The sequence below is a fragment of the Trichechus manatus genome, unplaced genomic scaffold (genome assembly GCF_000243295.1).
Source record: "Trichechus manatus latirostris isolate Lorelei unplaced genomic scaffold, TriManLat1.0 scaffold00028, whole genome shotgun sequence".
In the NCBI taxonomy this organism is placed as follows: domain Eukaryota; kingdom Metazoa; phylum Chordata; class Mammalia; order Sirenia; family Trichechidae; genus Trichechus; species Trichechus manatus.
Window position 1 is genome coordinate 1,586,853 of NW_004443964.1, and position 20,792 is coordinate 1,607,644.

Genomic DNA, 20,792 nt, shown 5'->3' on the forward strand with positions numbered 1-20,792 from the left:
GCAGACAGGCAGCTCCGCAGACCCGGCCGACGAATGACACGTGGCCTTCAGGGAAATTAACCTTACAAGAATAGTCACTTTATCTCCATGGAGCACAAAAGGCGCGGGAGGAGGCTGGCAGCGGCAGAGAGCTTTATGTATGGGGAAAACGGATGGTGAAGACCCCGGTAGGCCCTTTCTATAAATACCAACCCACCAAAGCCTGGCCAGGCACTCCCCACCCTGCCCTCCCAGGGCCAGGCAACGAAAGGAGGGCGGGCCTTCTGCTAGTGGAAGGTGCTGGGCCATAGGCAGGGGCTGCGACGTGGAGCCCCCCAGGGCGGAGGTGAACATCCTGGGCGTCCTGGCCCCAGCTCTCTCCCGACTGGCACCAGCCAGGCTCGCTGCCCTGGCCCACCCTAGGTCCTTGGGGTGGGGGTGGGGTGAGAAGGGAGGGAGAAAACCCAGGAACACCTGGTCCCACAGGTTGGCCCTGGAGGGGAGGTCGCTGCCGCCCCAGCCCCCAGCCCTGGGAAGGCAGTGTTGGGAGCTTGGGGGGCCTGAGGCCTGTGTGCCCATCAGATCAAAGCCTCGTGGCACCTCCCCTGCCCAGGAGGCGAGGGCCCACCAGGAGCCCAGTGCCTGCGGCATGAACAGGCCTGGGAGGGGATGTGGCCTCTCCTCTCCTCCCCCTTTACCTCACCTAAGTGGGCCTCAATTCCACATTTGAGTTAGGGACAGTGCTGGGGACACTGCTGAGCCCCCCTTGGGGACGGTGTGCATGCTCAGGTGCTGCCCTTCCCGAGACCACCATCAAGGTGCCGTCCCAGCCCCTCCCTGGCCCTGGATCCCTGCCAGGCATACCTGCAGCTGATCACCCACCGAGAGGCCGCAGCCAGCCGCCCCAGCCATCAGACAGGAAGGGCACTACAGCCTGCCGTGGCACACCGCGGGGACAACTGAGCTGGGCGAAAGGCCACTGTCTGGCCCTGAGTCTGTGCCCCAGGTCCAGCTCCAGGGCCTCAGGGGCTTCAGGGCAGTGGTCAGGGAGGCAGGGACAGACGGATGGATGAACGGATGCTTACCTCCCAGAATGTGCTCGCTCCTCTGCCGCTGGGTCTCCAGGTCGGCTAGCTCACTGAGCAGCGCAATCCCGTGAATCCCTGAGCTTCGGGGCAGGGGGCTGGAGCTGGGGGGCCCCGGGGCAGCTGGGGGCTGAGGGTACAGCGGGCTGAGTCCAGGCAAGTCCCCCAGGTCGATCGTGGCAGCCACGAGGGCGTCCAGGCTGGGTAGTGCCCTGGGCAGGCAGCCACCTTCCAGGCCAGCACCCCAGCATGCCCCCGTGTCCTCTTCCTCCTCCTCCAGCTCGCCCTCCTCATCCTCACCCTGGGTGCCTGGGCTCCACGCCTGCTGCTCCAGGGCCTGGGGGGCGGCCCCCGTCGAGGGCCCTTGCGCCCTCTCTTCTCTGCCCCCCTCCGCGGTCCTCTCCTCTGGCGCCCCTCCCTGAGTAGAATGACCCTGGCCAGTGGCCTCAGAGCCCCCTCCCTCGACCAGGGCCCCGCATCGCAGTTCTTGTAGCCCCTCGAGTGGGCTGGGATCCGCTGCCTTGCCCGCGGGTCCCCGCTCGGCGGGGTGGGGGGTGGCAGCGAGGTCCTGGGTCTCCCTGGCCCCCGGGAGCAGCCCAGGCTCCTCCAGGCTCACTGGGGCACAGGGGGACAGCTCCCCGGGCGGGAATGTCCTCAACGGCTCGGGCTGCACCCCGGGGGTGGCGGTTTGCATAGTTTCGGGGTCCACGAGGTCAGAAGAATGCATGTGGGCAGGGCGGGAGGAGAAGCCCACACAGGCCGGGGGGCACGGGTATCCGGGGTGCAGGGCTGAAAAAGAGGGGGTGGTGTCAGGGAATCATCGGGCGGCAGGAGGAGACCCTTTGCTCTTGGAAGGGGGAGGGGTCTCACACCCCTCAGGGGGGGTCCCAGCATCCCACCTGTGTGGTAGCAATGGGGGGCATGTTATGTTGAGGGGGCTGGCAGGGCTGAGAATCTGGGCAGGGGAGGATGCCCCAGCCAGGGCCCCCAGCCCCCAGCCAGCCCTGGACCCCTCTCCCATGGGGCATCCGCTGAGTCCCTGGGCACTGTGTGGCTAACCAGAAAAGGGGGGCCCTTTTAAAGACAGGATGCTGGAATCAGGGTTTCCCCTGAACCAGAACGAGCCGGCAGCGTGTCAGAGGCCTTACGCCCCATTAACTGCAATAAAAAAAACTAAAAAAACTGAAAAAAAAAAAAAAAAAAAGTTTCTGTTGGCTCAGTCCCCTTATTGTGAAACTAGGGCTGGTTTTATGTTCGCCACACGGATTTCCAGTGTAAACACTCAGCCTAATTCAGAGAGAATTAAATAGCCTGTCGGGGAGCTGGCAGGCGCAGCGGCCGGCGGGCAGGCGGGCGGGCAGGCCTGCCTGGGGAGGCGGGCCCAGGACCCTCCACCTCGTGCAGCCCCCTGGGGGCTCCTCATCCCTACGCTTCTCCACCCAGTCTCTCCACTGGGGACAGGTCCTGTGCTGGGACCCCCTGTGTTGGCTGGCTGGATCCGACCTTTGTCCTCCCCAGTCTGCCCACGGCTGGGAAGGAGCCGGCCAGGCCATGTCTTCCCCACGGATCGCCTGGGAGGATGCGGAGAGGGAAGAGGAGGAGGAGAGGGGGACGACCTTGGTCTGCACCCTGACAGGGCCTGGGGGCAGGGACCGGCGGCCCCCTCCTGAATTCAGCTCAGCCCTAGGGAGGGCTTGGGAGGAGTGGAGCAGAGCGGAGCCTAGAGCGGGGCCTGTGCAGGCCGCCTAGCCCCGCCTGAGGCTCACCTGGTTCCAGGGCCTTGAGTTCTTCCGGGGGCCGCTGGCCCTCCGCGCTCTTGTCCTCGGCTCCTGACACCATAGAGCCGGGCCCAGGGCTGCTGGTGGGGGTGCCGATGGAAGGGCAGATGGATAAAGTGCATGGGGCGCCGGGCTGTGGTGGGGGCGGTGGGGTGGGGCAGGCAGCGGGGGGCTGTGGGGTGGGGGAGTTGCAGCAGAGAGAGAGCTTGGGGCCCGCAGTAGCAGGTGGGGAGGTGCCCTTGGCGGTGGGGGTTAAGGCAACTGGCTTGTGGGTGGACTTCAGGGCCTTCTCCGGGCTGGGCTCCTCCAGCTCCAGGTGGTGGTCCTCTGGCTTCCGCTGTAGGTGGGGAGAAGTGAGACGGCTCGGCCCCCCTGCACCGGCCCTCCCACCCAGTGGACATCTCCCGAGGGCCAGGCCAGGTGGGCGCAGAGCAGGGGGCAGTGCCCAGCCTGGGTCCCAGGCCAGTACCTGGAACTGGGCCTGCCGCTGCAACTCCAGGGCCTGGGCAGCCCGCTGCTGCTGCTGCTGATGGTGATGTTGCTGCTGCTGATGTTGCTGCTGCTGATGTTGCTGCTGCTGCTGCTGCTGCTGCTGATGTTGCTGCTGCTGTTGCAGGGCGTACAGCTCTTGCTGCCGCAGGAACTGAGAGCGTGAGTACACGGGGAGCTGGCCAGGGTGCTGCATGTGGGAGGCGGGGCCCCGGCCCCCATACATGGGGGGCCACAGCGAGGCCTGGTCCATGACGTCAGCTGTGGCCGGGCAGAGGAGCGGTCAGCCCGCGTGGCTGGCACTGGGGCTGCTTCCCCAGACACCCCAGCCCCTCCTGGGCAAGGAGACGGCCTCTCCCCACGTCCTCACCCCCTCACCGCCCCATGCTGCCCTCCTTGGCCCCACCAGGCATTGGCCTCACCCCTTTCCTCTCCACACAGAGAGCAGAGCCCCCCTCCACAGACTGGCTCGTCACATACCCCTGTGCAAATCTGCCCAGCCCACGAGGCCCCTTACCAAGTGCATGGGGGGCGGTGTGGGGTGCAGGCTCTGACGGCAGGATGACGAGCTGGGCGGGGGCGTCCTGGGACAGGGGGAAGACAGGGGGCATGGGGCCGGGCACCGAGGCAGGGAAGCCAGGGGGCAGATTCTGGTGCAGGGCAGGGTGCCCGAGGCCTGGGGAGACAGATGGCACACGGTCAGGGGCTTCCCTGGTAGGATGGAGGCCGGGGTGGCCGGCCCTGACTGCTGAGGCCCCGCCCGTGCCCGCATCCGCCCATCTGCTGAGCACTGACCGTAGGAATGTCCCCCCATCCACAGGGAGGGGCTGCGGGTGCGGGGCAGCCAGGGCGGGTGCGCAGGGTGAGGGTGGGGGGCCGGGTCCCCACCCAGTTGGCTGTTCTGCAGGGAGGGGCCGCCGGCGATCATGAGGTGGGGGCCCAGGTCTCCGGGGCAGCCGCCCGATGGGTGCGTCCGGGCAAACTCCACCAGCTCCTTACTCTCCCTATGACAGCAAGACTCAGCCAGTGCCCACACCTGCACCACCCTGCATGTGCCATCAACCCAGGAGCGTCCCCAGCAGAGCTCCCCGCCGCAACGGGGGGCAGAACCCACAGGAAAGGGCCTCGGGGGCAGTTCTCCCCACAGCCTGCTCTGCGGCCCAGACTCCGACCCAGCCTGAGCCCCCCGGGTCAAGCAGCAGAGCTGAGGGCCAGGCCCAGCATCCCCCCACAGCCACGGTGGCCCAGCTCTTACGGAAGCAGCAGCTCTCGGCCGGCCAGCCCCAGGCGGTCCTCACACAGGCGCGTCCGCTCCTCCTCAGCCTCCAGGTCCAGGACATGCATGGAGCGGGGGACACCACCGGCTGCAGTTGGGGCAGAGGAGATGAGAACTGGGGCACCTGGGCCCAGAGGCTGGAGCAAGTGGTGACCTTGTTGTGAGCCCAGGGGGCTGACAAAACAAAGGGGCAGGTCTCCTGGCCCTGGAGGACCGGAGGGAGGGGGGCAAGGGCAGGCGAGCTCACCAGGTCGGGGGATGGACAAGGGCAAGTGTGGCTGCCTGGAGCCCGGGGCACCACCCACTGCCCGTCCTCCCCGTGGCGGGACCTCACTCACCTTTGAAGGTAGGGGCTGCCCTGCCCTGCCGCCCAGCACTGGCGCTGTAGGCGTTCTCAGGCCGGCTCACGGTGTCCTTCTGCCGGGCCAGGGCCACGGCAATGCCCACGGGCGGCTGCCGCACCTCCCCGTCGCCGTGTGGAGTGTCATGCTCACGGATGCGAGCACAATCGGGCCTATCCACCTCGCCTGGGGCCTGGCCCAGCCCCTTAGGAGCTGGGAACTTGGCTTCCTGCTGGACGCAGCTGGTCTTGAGGCCACCCAGGCCCACAAAGGGCGCCTTCTGGCCTACCACCAGGGCCTGGCTGCTGTACTTGAGCAGGTTCTTCATGGCTGAGACTTCGTCCGGCGGGGCAGGCAGCTCCTGGGACAGGAGGGCCGCCGGCTGCAGGCTGCCACTGAAGGGGTCCAGATAGGCGCCACCCTTGCGTTCCTCACCGACGGCCATGGTGGTGCCCTGGCCAGCCTGCATGCTCCATGGTGGCAGGTGGGGCCCGCTATAGCCTAGGGCCGCCAGCTCCAGGGATTTGCGCTTGCCCTCGGCCCCGCTACCCCCCGGGTCTCCCTCAGGGGCCACCAAGTGCTGCTGGTGCCGGATGCGGGCCACCTTCTGGGCCCCAGGGGCACCCGAGGGAGCCTCCTTGCCGGCAGCTTTATCTAAAGTGCAGCAGGCCTGGCCTATCTTCCCACCCAGCGGGTCTTGATGACTTGGGTGGGCGCACTCCTGCACGGGGGTGGGCAGCTCAAAGTAGCCGCCTTTGTCCAGGCCACCTCTAGGGAGGCTGGGGAAAGGGGCCTCGGGGCCCGCACTGTTGAGGTACTCCAGGCCCTTGAGCATGGGGTTGAGGGCTGCCTCAAAGCCCCCCGGCCGCCGCTCGCCCTTGCCCTCGGCCTTCACATGGGCATAGGTGACACCGTAGGGCGTCGAGTGGTCGGTGGCCCCCTCCAGGTGCCGGTCCTTGCCCTCACCCGCCACGGCACAGGCCTCAGCAGCCTGAAAAGGGCGGCTCTTGTCAGCCAGGTGTCCCACGGAAGGCACGAAGGTGGGCCCGCTGGCCTTCAGGTCCCGGGGGGCTTTGTCCTGCAGGGGGCAGAGCCCGTCAGGGCCGGCGTGCAGCTGCAGGCAGGGGAAGGAGCTGGCGGCCGTGCTGAGGGGTGGGGGCGGCCCAGCAGGCAGGCCGGAGGGCACTGTGTAGGACACGGTGTGATGTAGCATCTGCCGCCGCTCCAGGCACTCGCTGAAGGCCGGCCCTGGCTCTGGGGGGCCGGCCGCCTCCTTGGCGCAGCGCCCAGGGGCTGCCGGACCTGCGCCGGGCCGTACCAGCACGCCCCCAGCACAGCTGGCCAGCGCAGCCTTGCCCACGCCGCCGTTGAGCACCTTGGTGTTGAGAAGGCAGGCGGCCAGGTGCTCGGCACGGCCCTCACAGGCTGCCCGGGGCACAGCGCCGTCTGGACAGTGCCTGTCGGCTGCCACGGGCAGCACCAGCCTGTGCCGCTCCTTGCCGCCACCCTCCTCCGCCGTCGGCCGCTCCCTGCCCTCGGCCGCCTTGCCAGCCTTCTCTTTGCCCAGCTCTTTGCCCATGATGAAGCGGTCGAACTCCTTGGAACCCTTAGGCAGGGGGCCGGCCTCGCCCCGCTCGCGGCTGCAGGAGCCGACAGGGTGGCCGGAGGCAGCTCGGGCCACACCGGGGAAGCTGTGGTTGGCGGGCAGGAGTGTGGGCTGGGGGGGCAGGTTGCGCAGGTAGAAGTTATCTGTGTGCCAAGAGAGCCCAGGTCAGAGGTGGTCCCCCTCTTTCTGGCGGGGCTCGGCCTCACGCACTCCCTGCCCCACGTGGCACCATCCCGGAGTTTCTGCCCACTTAGGCTGGCAGCAGCAAACAGCTGTGACCCGACTCTGCTCACTCGGTCTCCCCCTGCCTAGCCCGAGGCCTGCAAGCCTGCAGTTGAGGCCTGACTCGAAGGATTTGTGGACGGAGGGACAGTGGGCAATGGGTGCCTGCAGGAGCCGGAGGGTGAGGTCTGGTGACAGGCCCCTTCCCCTCCACACACACGCACACACACACACACACACTCACACATTCACATTCACACAGACACACAACACACAGACTCGGGGCTCAGGTGGGGGGCTCAGGTGGAGGGCTCAGGTAGGGGGCACAAGTAGAGGGCTTCTGGGGCTCAGGTGGAGTGTACAGGTGGGGGTTCAGGTGGAGGGCTCAGCTGGGGACACAGGTGGGGGGCACAGGTAGAAGGGCTCAGGTGGACGGCTCAGGTAGAAGGCTCAGCGCTCCTGCCCAATCCACCTGCTGGGCAGTGGCCGTACTGGGGTCCTCAGCCTGGGGCAGACTCTTTCTACTAGAGTAGGGGGCTGCTCCATGCTCCCCACCAGCCCTGGGGACACTGCTGGCCCGCCTCAGGAAGACCCTGGGGAATGCCTCCCTGCACACACCCCCACCCCCGCCCCATGCAGCTGGGTGCCCAGGCAGCAGGAGGTGGGGCTGGATGGCCCAGAGCTGAGGGACTGCAGACAGGGGGGGACAAAAGAAACATTTGGAACTTGTAAAACTGTCCTCAGTCATGTAAATTCCTTGTCAATTTCCTGCTTACTGAAAACAAGGGGCGGGGGGTAGGAAGGGGGAGCAGGGCAAACCTAATTAGCTCAATTTCCAAAACCAAATAATGTTCTTGGACGAGGCTCCACCACAATATTGTGAAAGGCGAGCTGGCGCTCGGCCGCCACCTGCCATCGCTGCCGCCCGCCCGAGGGAGGGTCCCCGCGCTGGTCCCAGCATTGGGTTTCTCGGCTGCGACCAGCCACCTGCCCACCCCTGACACACGCTGTCAAAATAGCTGCACACACAGGCCAGCCAAGACTGATGTAGGGACTTGGGGGCCAGCCTGCAGCCTGCAGGGGGCTCTCCTGGAGCAGCAAAGCACCGGTTCGCAACCCCAGGACCCTCTGCAGGGGTGCTGGCCTGCCCCCAAGAGCCAGCCAGGAGACGGTTTTCTCAGAGTGGCCAGGTTGCCCTCCTTCCCCAGGCAGAACTTTCTGGGCCTGCTCAAGATAAGGCCTTGCCCGCCCCAATTGAAGCTGGCCCATCCTGGGCAAGGCCAAGGCCGTTCTGAGCCTCAGCCGTACACAGGCTACTCCAGGCCCCAAGGTGCAGGCTGGACCCGAAGTCATGCCGAGGTTCTGGAGTCTGAGGCCAGGGGTAGAGGGGAGATGGGGGATGGCAGGGGAGAAGGGCTGGGAGGTCATGCCGAGGTTCTGAAGTCCGAGGCCGGGGTAGAGGGGAGATGGGGGATGGCAGGGGAGAAGGGCTGGGACACAAACCATGGGATCCCTCACCATTGCACCTCAAAACCTCCCCGCTAGGGTCACCGTAGCCACCTGGAGGGCATGGGCTAACTGGAGTCCCTTCCTTTCCTGAGACCCTTTTGGACACTGCTTAATTACCTCCTGAGGCCCTGCTGGGGGCTTTGGGGGCCTCCTCTGCCCCCACTCCAAGCCCTAGCCTTAAACATGGGGCTCCCCAGGCTCCTGCAGAAGCTGTGTTCGTCTTCACCCACCTCCTTACCCGCCCACACGCCTTCCAGTCACCCCTGACACTTCCGGGAGACCCCTGCACCCTGCCTTGTCCACTGGGACATGGCCCTGCTTCCCACTTCTGAAGTGGCATCAGCATTGTCTAACCTCAGTGTGGGGCCCAGGCCCAGCAGACAACAGTCAGGAAGTGCAGGCCTCTGGGCCCCTGCCTTGCCCTATCTGATAGCATCTTTCTCCTGAGCTACCCTGGCTGCTGGGGAATGGAGCCAGTGTGGGGAAGCTGGGCACCCTCTCTGGGGCTGGGCTATTTTAAGCTGCTTCCCCCTGAGCAGGAGGCCTGGGAACAGCGGCTGCGGCCCTAGAGTCCTCTCCGGCACTGTACACTTAGCCTTCTCTCAGCCTTGGTCCTGGGCCCAGAGCTAAAGTCTTCCAGGAGAGGCTGAGAGGTGGGCGCGCCCTCTCCTCCAACCCCAGGCCCAGCTGGCCCCAGACCTAGCAGGGAGGGTCCCTGGTGGCTGCCCAGATCCACCCCACCCCACAAGGATATCCCAGGCCCCCGCTGAGCCACATGCCATGCCCTGCCCCTCACCAGGCCCCCCACTGGCCCTCGCCTGCTCTCGCTGTCACTTGCCTTTTTGGGCTCCATAGAAACGATGCTGCCCATAGAGGACATTGCTGTTTCCATGGTGATCCAAGTGGCTCATGGGTAGGAAAGTGGATGCCAGACTCCCCGAAAATCTGGGGTACCCTGGAGCTGGAGAAACAAGGAGACTGCTGTTGGGCAGCTCCTGGTCCCCCGGCCCACACCCCTGACCCCAGGGAGGCGAGAGCCGGAGGCCCCGGAGCGACGCCCAGTGGAGCTGGCCTGCGAGAGCCAGGAAATCAACCCATCGATACATACATCGTATTAACTCTGACTCGACTAACACCCTCCCTCTGAGCGAGCAAGCGGCACAAATTGAATTGCTGATGGGCTGGGAGTGAGGGAGGATGGGGGAGGGCGCCTTTGATTTCCCTCCAGCAGCACTTAGCATCCTGGGGAGCTTCCAAGACGGCGGCAACCAAAGGGCCTGGGGAGAGTGTGGGGTGCGATGGACTGGACGGAGGACCCCAGGGGAGGATAGGGCTGGGGGAAAACAGGCCAGTGCTCCTCCTGCCTGCACAGCTGTCTGGGTGAGCAGACTGTCCCCAGGGGCTGGCCGTGTGGTGCTGGCGAAGCCTGGGGCCCACACCCTGGGCAGACCACAGGGCATGACCGGGTGTGTCGTGCATCAGATGCTGCTCCTCCGCCAAGGCCCCCGCCGCGATCCTGGAGATTTGCAAAAGGGAACTGGTCCCCAACAAGGAGCTCCAACCCCAAAAGAGTTCCCTGAGTTGGCCCCGAGATCATCCTCAGGCCTGCCAGCCTGGCCCTGCAGCACCCTGGAGCCGGCCCCTGCCCCGCACCCTGGAGCCGGCCCTGCCCTGCATCCTGGAGCTGGCCCCACCTGCGGCCTTGGACCCCAGGGCTGCTCAGACACCTGGGACACCCCCCTCCCATTGACCCTGGACCCCGGGGGCTGCTCAGACACTTGAGAGGAGATGAGGGCCCAGCCCACAGGACAGAAAGGACTGAGAGATGACAGAGCAGCCACCCAGGCAGGATGCACAGTGGGGGAGCATGTCTGCTGGGTGCTCAAAGCCACCTGGAAAGCAGACTTCTCAAAGAGGGTCCATCTCCACCAGGATCCACGGGGAGGGCTGGGGTGGCAGCTCTGCCTGGAGAATGGGCAGGTCCAGCCACAGATGGCCCTCATCAGACAGCCCACTCGGTCCACTGCCCTGCTGCTGGTGGCCGGCCAGTCCCACCCCGCTCACTGCCACTACCTCCTTCCCACCCTGGCTCACGCCCAAAGCCGGGGTGTCGGGCTTCTCCTCACCAGACGCCACCGCTGCAGTTTACTGGGGCTGGGAGGGCGCTCCTCCAGGGTGGGGCTGGGCCAGGTCTACCCTAACCAGCTGGGTGGGGTGTTTGCCTGTGGCCTGGAGCTACCATCCAACTTCTGTGAATGTGGCTGGCCTGGGCGAGGGGCTGTGGGGATGGCTAGGGGTGTGCGGGGGGTGGGGCAGCCCTAGAGCCCCCCCTCTGTGGGGCTGAGGCTGAGCAGGAGCCCCGGGGCCCCTCTGCTCCTCCTGAAGGGAAATGCAGGCTGCGGGGGAGGGGTGGTGGTGAGCATGCGGGCCCAGAGAGCTGGATGGATACCCAGCTACTCCACAATGCCTGCTCCAGCTCCTGCCCCCCACTTCCTGTGACGTCCCAGTGCCTCCCACTACTGGGAGCAGGCTCCTGTCTGACTCTTTAGGCCGCCCCAGCCAGTAACAGGCAGCAGGGATCCCCAGGGTCCCCCAGCCCAGGACTGGGGTGCCAGGCCCCCCTAGGGCGTCCCAGTGATGTCATTGGTGAGTGCCACAGCAGAGGGCCTCCACCTCGCTCGACTCTGTTCTCCAAACTCCTTTCTCACGGAACCCCGCTCCATTGTTTCAGTGGAATTCCAGCGTATGGGATGAAGGTTCCGTGGAACACACTCTGAGAACATCTCACACTCAGCCAGCAGGCAGGGATGCAGAACTACACACAGCGCGGGCGTCCAGAGGACCAGTCCCTGCACCTCCTCTGTCCAGCACCTCCCGTCCCTGTCCCACACTGGGTCCCAATTCCTGGGCCGTGTCCTCAGGGGGCCTGGGGCCCTGGTTGGTGGCCTGAGACTACAGGCCAGATCCTGACATTGCTGAGGTGAAGGGGCAGCGGGGGTGGCCCAGACATGCTACCCTGGAATGGGCCTCTAAGGGTGCGTGGGGTGGGACAGCCCTGGCACCCACTGAGAGCATCAAGGGGTTGGGCCAGGGGCAGTCTCCGGACCCCAGCTCAGGTGTATAAAGCTGAGAAGCCTCAGGGCAGAGGCTGGAGTGGGAAACGGCTGGCTGTCAAAGAGGGGACCGGGCTGGAGGAGCAAGGCCTCGACACCAGTGGGGCTTCCCCAGTCCAGATGGGGCCCCTGTACCCTCCCGGCGGGCCCCTTGGCAGTGGTGGGCCGCCACTCTGCCCCCTCACACCGTCCGCCGTTCTCTGGCCCTGAAGGTGAACTCCGCGGACGCCAAGTCCACGAGAACCTCCATGCAAGCAAGTCCCAGGTCAGCAGTGGAAGGAAGTGGCCCAACGCTGCCCACCTGAAGACTCACCGGCAGAGCCGCCAGGGGCATCCTGCGGGCTCCGCGGGGTCCTGCCCTGTCCCCGCCCTGTCTGCGCCTGAGCCCCACCCCTGCCATGCGGAGGACAGAGGCTAAGGGGGGGGCACTGGCTTGGTTAGTGTGTGGAGGCACATCTGGAGCAGATGTCTGCTAGATTAACCTCAGCTCCTGGAAGACTTGACGGAGGGGGAGGTGGGAAAGGAGGGGTGTGGCCTGTGTGCGTAGGAGGCGGGAGGGGGGGGGTTGGCTAAACCACCCCAGCTGTCCCCCTGTAATTGGCTGCTGTTACATGTTTTACGGGGCCTCGTTTTGGTAAACAGAAGTCTGTAAATTCCTCCTGCCCAGACGCTGTTTCCCAGGCACGGACCCCCTGTGACGGCAGGATCCCACCCACCACCCTCTGGCGGAGAGCCATCCAGCAGCCGGGGGTAGGCTCCTTCCTGCCTGGTCCTCTTGGGGCAGCATGGGGGTGGGTGGCCCTGGGCCTGCAGGCCCCCACTTCTGAGTCCCAGCTGGTGGCCGTCCAGCCAGGGAGCAGGGGCGGGGAAATCTGCCAGGGGTCTCAAGCTCCAAAGGCTCCCACTCCCGGGCACACCCCCAGAAGATGGAGCTGGGGCTGGAGGAATGAGGCAGGACGGGGGTGGGACAGTGCAGGGGAAGAAGGTAGGGGGCAGAGGTGAGGCGGTAGGGAGGGCGGGAATAGGCTTGGGGGTGTGAGGGTGAAGGCCACGGCTGGATGGGGCCCGGGCAGGCGCAGGGAGAGGAAGAGGGGAAGCAAGGTTCCCCAGTCCAGCGATAAAAAGGCCCTTTTCTTTCTCCCAATAACACTGTACTCTCTGAATTGAAGGAAAAAATAAAAAATGATTTTTACAAATTGAAGCAGCTGTTCAAGATCAGAAATGGAGCTGCTGGGGCCGGGGAACCATCATCCTTATGGGCGAACACGGGCGGCGGGGGTCCTGGGGAGGCTCAGAGAGCTGGGAGGACCGTAGATGCAGCTGGGCCAGAGACCCAGGAGGCTGGCTGACAGATGCCCAGACCCAGGGCCAGGGCTCCCAATGCCAGCCTCCTCCTGGGAACCCTGAGACCTCCCTCCCCCAGACCTCACTCCCCACGAGGTCGGAGATATGATAAACCGCAATTTATAGGTGAAAACTTGAGGCTCCAGCAGCTACGCTGCCCACCCATGGTGGGGCCAGGACTGGCAGCTGAGCCCCAGGGACCTGAAACGCATGCCAGGCCGGGAACCCAGGCCCAGGGCCCGACACAAACTCAGTGCTGGCCCCTCCCCACATGACACCCCTCTCACTCAGGTGCCAATGGGTTTCAGCATAAGTCCATTCACTGAGACTGACCACCCAGGGTGCTGGGTTAAGAAAGGATTCCGAGGCTGCATCCATGGTGCTGCAACCAACTCGCAATGTCTGCCACGGCACAGGAAGGGCAGCGACAGCAGGTGTGCTGGGTGCTGCCATCCCTGATGTAGTACTTGAAGGGAGTTACCGTGCAGTAGCTCCCTCCCCAAATCCTCCTGGCGCCCTGCCATACACCCTGCTTCCGCCCACAGCCCCTTAAGCCAGGCAGTCAGACCCCTCAGCGTACAGGCTGAGCTTCCAAAGGGTGCAGCTCTCAGGAATGACCACCCACCCCTGGGCTCTGGACTGGCCTAGGAGCAGGATGAGACCCTTTCTCTGGCGGCCACTCCTCCTGGGCTGCCTGGGGCTTTGGAAACTGGGCCCTCGGAGTCCCCCCAGTGGGCTCGCCCTATCCTCCTGATGGGGACTGGGGCTTAGGACTAAGTGTACCTGTTTCATTGCATACTGTGAAAGCAGGCCTCCACCTGATTCAGGTCCTCCACACCCACCCGCTGACCCCAGCCCTGGCTCAGGTCCTCCATGGCCCACCTGCTGATTCCAGCCTACCTGGTTCAGGCGTTCCACGCCCACCCACTGACCCCAGCCCACCCGGCTCAGGTCCTCCATACCCACCAGCTCAGGTCCTCCACAGCCTACCCACTGACCCCAGCCCCCCTAGTTCAAGTCCTCCACGCCCACCCACTAACCCCAGCCTACCTGGTTCAGGTTTTCCACACCCACCCGCTGACCTTCCACCACCCCAAGGTGCTGAACCTGGCAGGCTCTCTCTGCTCCCAGGCCAAGAGGATGGGCTAAAGACCAAGGAAGGTGCCAGGATCCTGTGGGTACCACTGCAATAAAAGCCACGGGCAGCCTGCCCAGGACCTAGGCCAGCCCTGGACAGTCCCAGGCGCACATGCCGCAGGGAGAAGCTGGCCTTGGGCCGCATGGAGCTGATGTGGGAGCTCGCGGCAGGCCCCTCTGAGGGAAGTCAGGAGGGGCTGGGAGGCAGGCAGGCCTGGGCCACTGCTGGCCTCAAGCTGGGGAGCTTAGAGCCGGGAGCAGCCTGAGTGTGACCCTCAATCCCCACAACATCCCAGACCACAGCCTGGCTGCCAGGAAGCTCTGCTGCACAAGCAGCTGCCCCGCCCGCCCCATCCAGGCCTGGGGGTCCCCGGAGGCCTTGGGCTGGCACTCTCTGCCTGCCTTATATGGCTTTGCCTGTGTCCCGCTGGATCGAATGGCCATTCTGCTCAGCGCTGTTTACAGATGGGGAAAATCAGGCCCAGCGAGGCAGCGATACTTGAAACCACTCAACGGGACAGGCCTGACCCCCAGCGTCCTGGGCACAGCAGGGCACACACCGAGGCGAGGCACCCTGGCCTCCACACTGAAGGAGGCTGATGAGGCTCGGGGGGCGGCCGAGGAGGAGGCCGTACGAGGAGTCAGACTGGGTTCAAATCCTGTCACGGCACCTTCCTGTCTCAGTTTCCCTACCTGGAAAATGGTGTCACATCAGGGTGAAAATCACGGTGGCATTGGGGGAAGAGGTAAGGCAAGTGCTGCCCTGAGCACTGGGCAGCATCCTCTTCGGACATGCTATAGCCACGCCACTGGCCTTATCCAGGACCAGGGCTGGCCCTGGGAACCTGCAGCCCCAGCAGCCCCAGGAGAGGTGGCCAGCATACTTAGGGTCACCCGCATGCTGACGGGACATCCCTGACAGCCCCCTTCATCCACACCAGGGCCGGCAGGTAGCCCCTGGCCCCCACAACCCCAGACTTATTGGGCTTCCCATCCTGCCACCCGCGATGTCCCCAGCCCACTGGCTGTGCCCTACTCCACCGTCCCTGGGTGACTGCTCGCTCACCCATCAAACATCCCCAGGGCCCTCTGCCAGGTGCGCAGGCATAGAGGCGGGGTCCAGCAGTCAGGAGGGGTCTCCCTGATTTGCCCCAGCAGGGAGGCTGGCTGAGGCAGGAACAACAGGGACAGTGAAGGTGGGGGAGGCACGGGGGAGGGGGGAGCTGGGGGAGCCAGGTGGGCCTGGGGATCACACAGAGGTGTGGATTACAGGTGGGACCCCCATCCCGCCAACAGACACGTCCCGCTCCTGCTCACTCGCAAACCTCCCAGAGCGCCCTGGAGCCTCAGAGGGAGCAGGATGGGGGGGCAGCTGGTGGGATGCTGGGGGACTCAGAGCAGCAGGGAGCATGTCGCGGCTCCTGGGCACCCCCTGCCCCCCTCCAACGCAGCCCCAAATGGAGGAGGGACTCCGGGGAGGGTGTGGCTCTGACAAAGAGACTGGCCAGGCGGACGGCCAGTGCTGGCATGTGCCCGCTGCCACCCGCGGCTCCCCCTCCAGGTGGCACAAGAGACCACAAGTAGCCTGGCTGTGAAGCCACAGCAGCTCGAGCCCCCTCCCCAGCTGAGCCCCAAGAACAGCATCCCCTTTCATTGGCCCTGTGGGTGGTCTGGCTGAGCAGCTGGGGTGGGGGTGGGGGGAGGGGACCTGGGCTCTGACAATAGGAGCAGCTGGGCTGCACCCCACCCTCACCCTGACCCACCCAGGACAGGCTGGCGGCCACTCAGCTCTCCTCTGTACTGGGTCACTTCCGCCACCCACCCCATCCCGAACTCCACAGGCGGAAGTCCACCCTCTGGCCGGCTCCCTCATCTTGGGCGAGCTGGGGGGAGCTCTGCCCTAGGCCAGATGTTCCAGGGCATTCCCCACTGCCCTTGCAGGAGGCAGGAAGCCCTGCCCTTCCAGCAGCTGCACTGCAGATGGGGACTTGTCCATGGATGGGAGGCAACGGGTGCCGCGGGCTGGCTGGAAGGCCAGATTCCCTGCCCGTCCTGGTCTTCCTGCCCCAGAGACGGAGCCTGTTCAGGGGCCCTGGGCAGCCCTGCGCCCGGCAGGGGGCGAGCTGGCTGTGCTGAGCACCTGCCTCCAGGGGAAGCGGCTGCCCAGGCCCAGGCAGCCCACTGGGCCTGGTGGCCCCCATTGTCGGCTGCTCGTGTGCCCCTCCCCGAACACACACGGCAGAGGAGCAGGCCCCGGCACGCGGGAGCCAGCTGGCACCCCGTCAAACGAGCAGCCGGGCACGCGGCCAGGGCAGCCTGCCAGCCAGCCTGCCACTCGTCCTGCCCCACCCCCGCCGCCGGCCTCGTGCTCCCAGCTCCCTGATCATCGGCGGCCACCACGCGGCTCGGCCACCACGCAGCTCGGTCACTGGGCCAGGGAACCCCAGCAGGAAGGGGGTCCCGGGGCGGGCAGCCAGACTGAAGGCAGGGAAGAGACGATGGTAATGGATAAACTGAGGCGCAGGCCTCAACGGTCCATGAGCACGCAGTGTGCTCACCGTGACCGACACAGCACCGTCACCCTCCGGGGGGCCATGGCAGGTGGAGGGGCGTCCGAGCAGGTATCTCGTGCCACCACCCAGGGCACCTGCCCCGCCACACCTCCCCCATGCCATCTTCACTGAAAGTGGGCTGGGCAGGAGCTCAAAGGCCTCTGGTCTTGCCCCTACATCAGGACCTGCTGCATGTGTCAGCGTCTGCCCACCTATGTCTGACTCCCTGTCCTCCCCCTAGACTGGGCACCATGAGGTCGAGAGCAGAGGAGGCGCTAAGAGGCTTTCGGGGCGCATGGATGGACAGATGATCACTGGCCCTCGGGGCGGCACAGCCAGACCCCCTGTAGGCCCACCCCTTCTGCTCAGGCCGCCCTGCATCCAAGGAGCTGTCTCCCTGCCAGGAGAGAGCAGGGTTTAGGGAGGGGACCCTCCCCCTGGCTGCTGGCCTCCCACCCACCAGGTGGACCCCCTGGGCTTGGGCAGGGAGATGGACGTGGCAAAGGGTGGAGGGCACAGCAGGGGAGGGGGATGGCAAGGCGGTAGTACAGGCACCCCCCCCCCCAGGACAGGGTGGGGGCATGGCCTGGCAGCGGTAGGCACCCCCCTAACCCAGGGCAGCCGTTGGCAAAGGGGAAGTGAGAAGTGGGGGCTGTTGGGGATCCTGTCTGTCTGCAGGTTGCCTCTCCCACCGTCCAGGCAGCCCCCAGAGGGCCACACTGGGGCACTTCTCCTGGGCCCCGGGGCAGGTGGCGCTACCCACAAACCGCCCTCCTTGCTGGTGGAGTCCCCAGGGGTGGTGCAGAAGGGAAGGGGGAACACGCCTCCTGTGGTGAGGGGGGTCTCGGGATGCGGAGCATGGAGGGGGGACTGTGGCTGCTCCCAGGCCCCAACAGGGCCACTGCTGCAAGGAGGGGAAACCAAGTCAGCCTAGCCCCTCACACCCCCCAACCACCTGTGGCTGGGCTGGGGCGGGGGGGGAGGCGGCCATTTTCTGTTGAGGTATCTCCCGAGGGCGCCCCAGGCTCGGCCACTCTCCCCCTGCCATGATATCTTGGGAGCCAAATGCCATGACCGAAACCCAGGAGTTTGCCCTGGGGGACAACAGGCTGGCGGGGGGTGGGGGGTGCGGCAGGGGGATGGGGGGATGGGGGGATGAGCGTCTGGAAGGTAGGGGCCCACACGGCCAGGTCCTGGCCCTGGCCTTCTGCATGGGGCAGCTCCTGTGATGGTGATGCTGGAGCGGGGGTTGGGAGTTGGGGGGGGTCTCCCACCTGGGTCCTGGGACCCCGCCCGGACCCCTCCATGAGGAGGAGGGCAGCTCCTCATCGCCTGTGCAACATGTGTGCTCCGCGCGCGCTGAACCCAGATTATTTTAACAACTGTCCCTCACTCGTCACCTGTCCTGTTTGGAAAACAGCCCCTTTCTTGTTGCACAAAGAGAAGTTTCTCTCGCTCTCCAGCAGCGCCGGGCGCTAATCTCCCTGCCTGGAACGCGGGCGGGCGGCGGGCACAGTGTGTGGGTCTGCCGCTCTGTAAACACGGCGCCCGCCACTTGGCAGCCATTGAGTTGCAGCAGTGCTGAGTGCCAGGAACGGGAGCCCTCTGTGCCCGCTGCCAGCTGCAATTACCTCTCGGCGTGCCAGTCGCCCAGGACAGCTTAACCCTTCCCCTGCCATGGGGGTAATGCCAGCAACGTGAGGCTGAGGGACGATGGGATTAAGGGCTGCCACCCAGATCACTCCAGGAGGCTGTGCTGGGGGTGCCGCCCTGGGAAAGGCCACAGGCCCAGCGGAGCCCGCCGTCTTAGAGGCTGACCTGAGAGACCGGACCACCAAGAGACGGACGTGCATCTACGGGACATGCATCTGTGTGCCAGGGCTGGGTCCCCGGGGAGGCCTTGCCAGGCCCCCAGGGTGGCAGCCTGTGCACACTGACAGCTCTCCCTCCCCGCCCCTCCTAGCTGGCACATCTGGAACCCACGTCTCCCCAAGTCTGCGAGGGAGGTGCAGCCTGTGGTGGAAGGCGCAGCCTGGCCCAGCCGCTCCAGCTGTGCTCCACATTTCCTCAGCTCCCTGGAGCCCTACCCCCATCCCTACTTTTTTCCCTCTCAGCCCATCTGGAGCCACATCTGGCCAGGACACTGCCTGACGGGGCCTGCCCCTGCTTCCAACCAGTTACCCCCTCCCGGTAGCAGTTCCTCGGCAGGGAGGCTGCCCCCACCCCAGAGCTTGCCGGGCAGTGTGTGGCAGGTGGGATCATGCTGGCCACCGTAGGAGCCCCTCGCCCAGCCAGCAGGCCTGGGGGCCCTGCTGGTCACTCGGCCACCCCGGCTTACCTTCGTGTGAGTGGGGGAACCAGATCTGGGAGGGGGCCGGCTGGGGGCCATGGTAGGCCTGCTCCGAGGAGGCGGAGGTGGGGCCGCTGGGGTGCGCAGAGGCGGCCGAGCCCAGGCTGCTGGTAAGGAAGCTGCCCATGAAAGACGAGGCTGGAGAATTCCCCATCAAGCGGCTGCTGGCTGTGGACACGGGGCAAGGGTAAGGCTGGCGGCAGCACCGAGGGCACAGCTCAGGGGTAGGGCAGGAAGAGCACCCGCCGCCAAGGAGCCCTTCACGGGTGACTCGTGGGCCCCAAACTCCCCTGGGGCCTTTGTCTTCGAAAGATCAAAATATCCAGGAAGTCAAAGGCGGGCAAAGCTGCCCACACAGGCCCCTGACGGTCACTCTCAGGGCCCAGGTCCCCTTGTGCCTCAGGTACCCTGGCACTGACACCCTCTCTGTCACCATAAATCCTCCAAAACTGGCACCTAAGCCATATCACTGACCACCACCACCATTACACCCATCATCACCACCATCACCATTACCACTATCATCACACCCAACATCACCATCCCTATCGTTGCCACCACTACCCATCACAACAACCAACACCCCAATACCAACACCATCACTGCCACCACCATTACCACCACCACATCACCATGCCACGAACAACACTGCCACCACCATCACCACCATCATTAGCATCATTATTACCATCATTATCATCATCACCATCATCATCGTTACCATCGCTACCACCACCATTACCACCATCACCCTTATTGCCACAACCTCCACTATCATCACCACCTCCACCACCACCATGGCTGCTGCCACCACTGTTACCACCATCATTATCATGATTGCCACCACCTCCACCCTCACCACCATCTCCACCACCTCCACCCTCACCACCATCTCCACCATCTCCACCACCTCAACCATCTCCACCCTCATCACCACCCTCACCACCACCTCCATCACCTCCACCATCACCACCACCTCCATCACCTCCACCATCACCACCATCATCACCATCATCACCACCACAACCATCATCAGACAAGCAGGTGCCAGGTGTTGTGCCAAATAAACATCTAGGGCCCATGGGGAACAAACTGCCCTTGCAGGTGGGCCTTCTCAGAGGCAGAGCACCCTGACTCTCCCAGGTCAAGGAGGCAGCTCCAAGCCCTCTCAGATACCAGCCCACTTGCCAGTTTGCTTTGCCCACACCTCCTTGAAAAGGTCAAGTTGGTACATTAAGGACCAGGGTCAGCAGGGCCCAGCCAAAGTCCCTGCCATACCGCCATGGGCCCAGCACTCCCTGCCCACCCTAGGCAGCACTGGGAGAAGATGGCCTTCCTCCACAGTGGGGCCTTCAACATCAGGAGGGCCTCTCCCTAGGCCCTATGAACTGACTTGTCAGATAGGGGCCTGGTCCCTGGTGAGCAAGGGGAACCCTGAGCCAGAAGGAAATGAAGAGGAGAGGAGGGTGGCGAGGATCTTGAGGATGCAGCGGCAGTGATCTGCTGAGTCCCTCAGGGTCCGGCCCTGGCCAGGGCTGGCATCGAGCTGAAGACGCCATTGATCTGCAGCCGGGGCAGAGACCGCAGGAGGCTTTCTGGGTGCACTGGTGCCCTCAGCATTTTCCCCGGCACTGCATCCCTGGGGTGCAGCCAGCCTCCGGCAGCCTGCCCATCCCAGCTCTCCATGCCCACTCTCCTCCCAGCAGCCTGGCGGTGCCCCCACCCTGCCCAATCCAGCAGCCAAGGCCAGGCCTGGGCTGCCCCACCCCGGGCTGAGCAGACCTCCCTGGGTTGCCATGGCTACGGGACTGCTAGCACAGGAAGGACACACACATATGCAGGCACTGCACGGAGCAGCCCCCGGCGCCACTGGGAGGTCTGGGCCGCACCATCGGGGTGGGGAACAGGGCCTGGGGGTTGCGGTGGGCACTGAGCTGAGAGCAGAGCCCTTGGAGTGGTTGGGCTCCAGGAGCCCCAGGAGGTGCAGGCCCAGCCCGGGTGAGTCACGGCA

The 20,792-nt window shown here is 65.2% G+C and overlaps 1 protein-coding gene across 1 annotated transcript in view; it reads right to left on the minus strand.

The window, feature by feature from the left end:
* The window catches only part of BAHCC1 (BAH domain and coiled-coil containing 1), a 39,612-nt gene extending 20,677 nt beyond the window's left edge, over positions 1-18,935 (minus strand). Inside the window, 9 exon segments of the mRNA XM_023729124.1 lie at positions 1,065-1,853; positions 2,831-3,179; positions 3,312-3,592; positions 3,849-4,007; positions 4,127-4,335; positions 4,587-4,695; positions 4,946-6,697; positions 9,124-9,246; positions 18,770-18,935. Of these exon segments, the coding sequence (XP_023584892.1) occupies positions 1,065-1,853; positions 2,831-3,179; positions 3,312-3,592; positions 3,849-4,007; positions 4,127-4,335; positions 4,587-4,695; positions 4,946-6,697; positions 9,124-9,246; positions 18,770-18,935 (3,937 nt within the window).
* Positions 18,936-20,792: the final 1,857 nt, after the last annotated feature.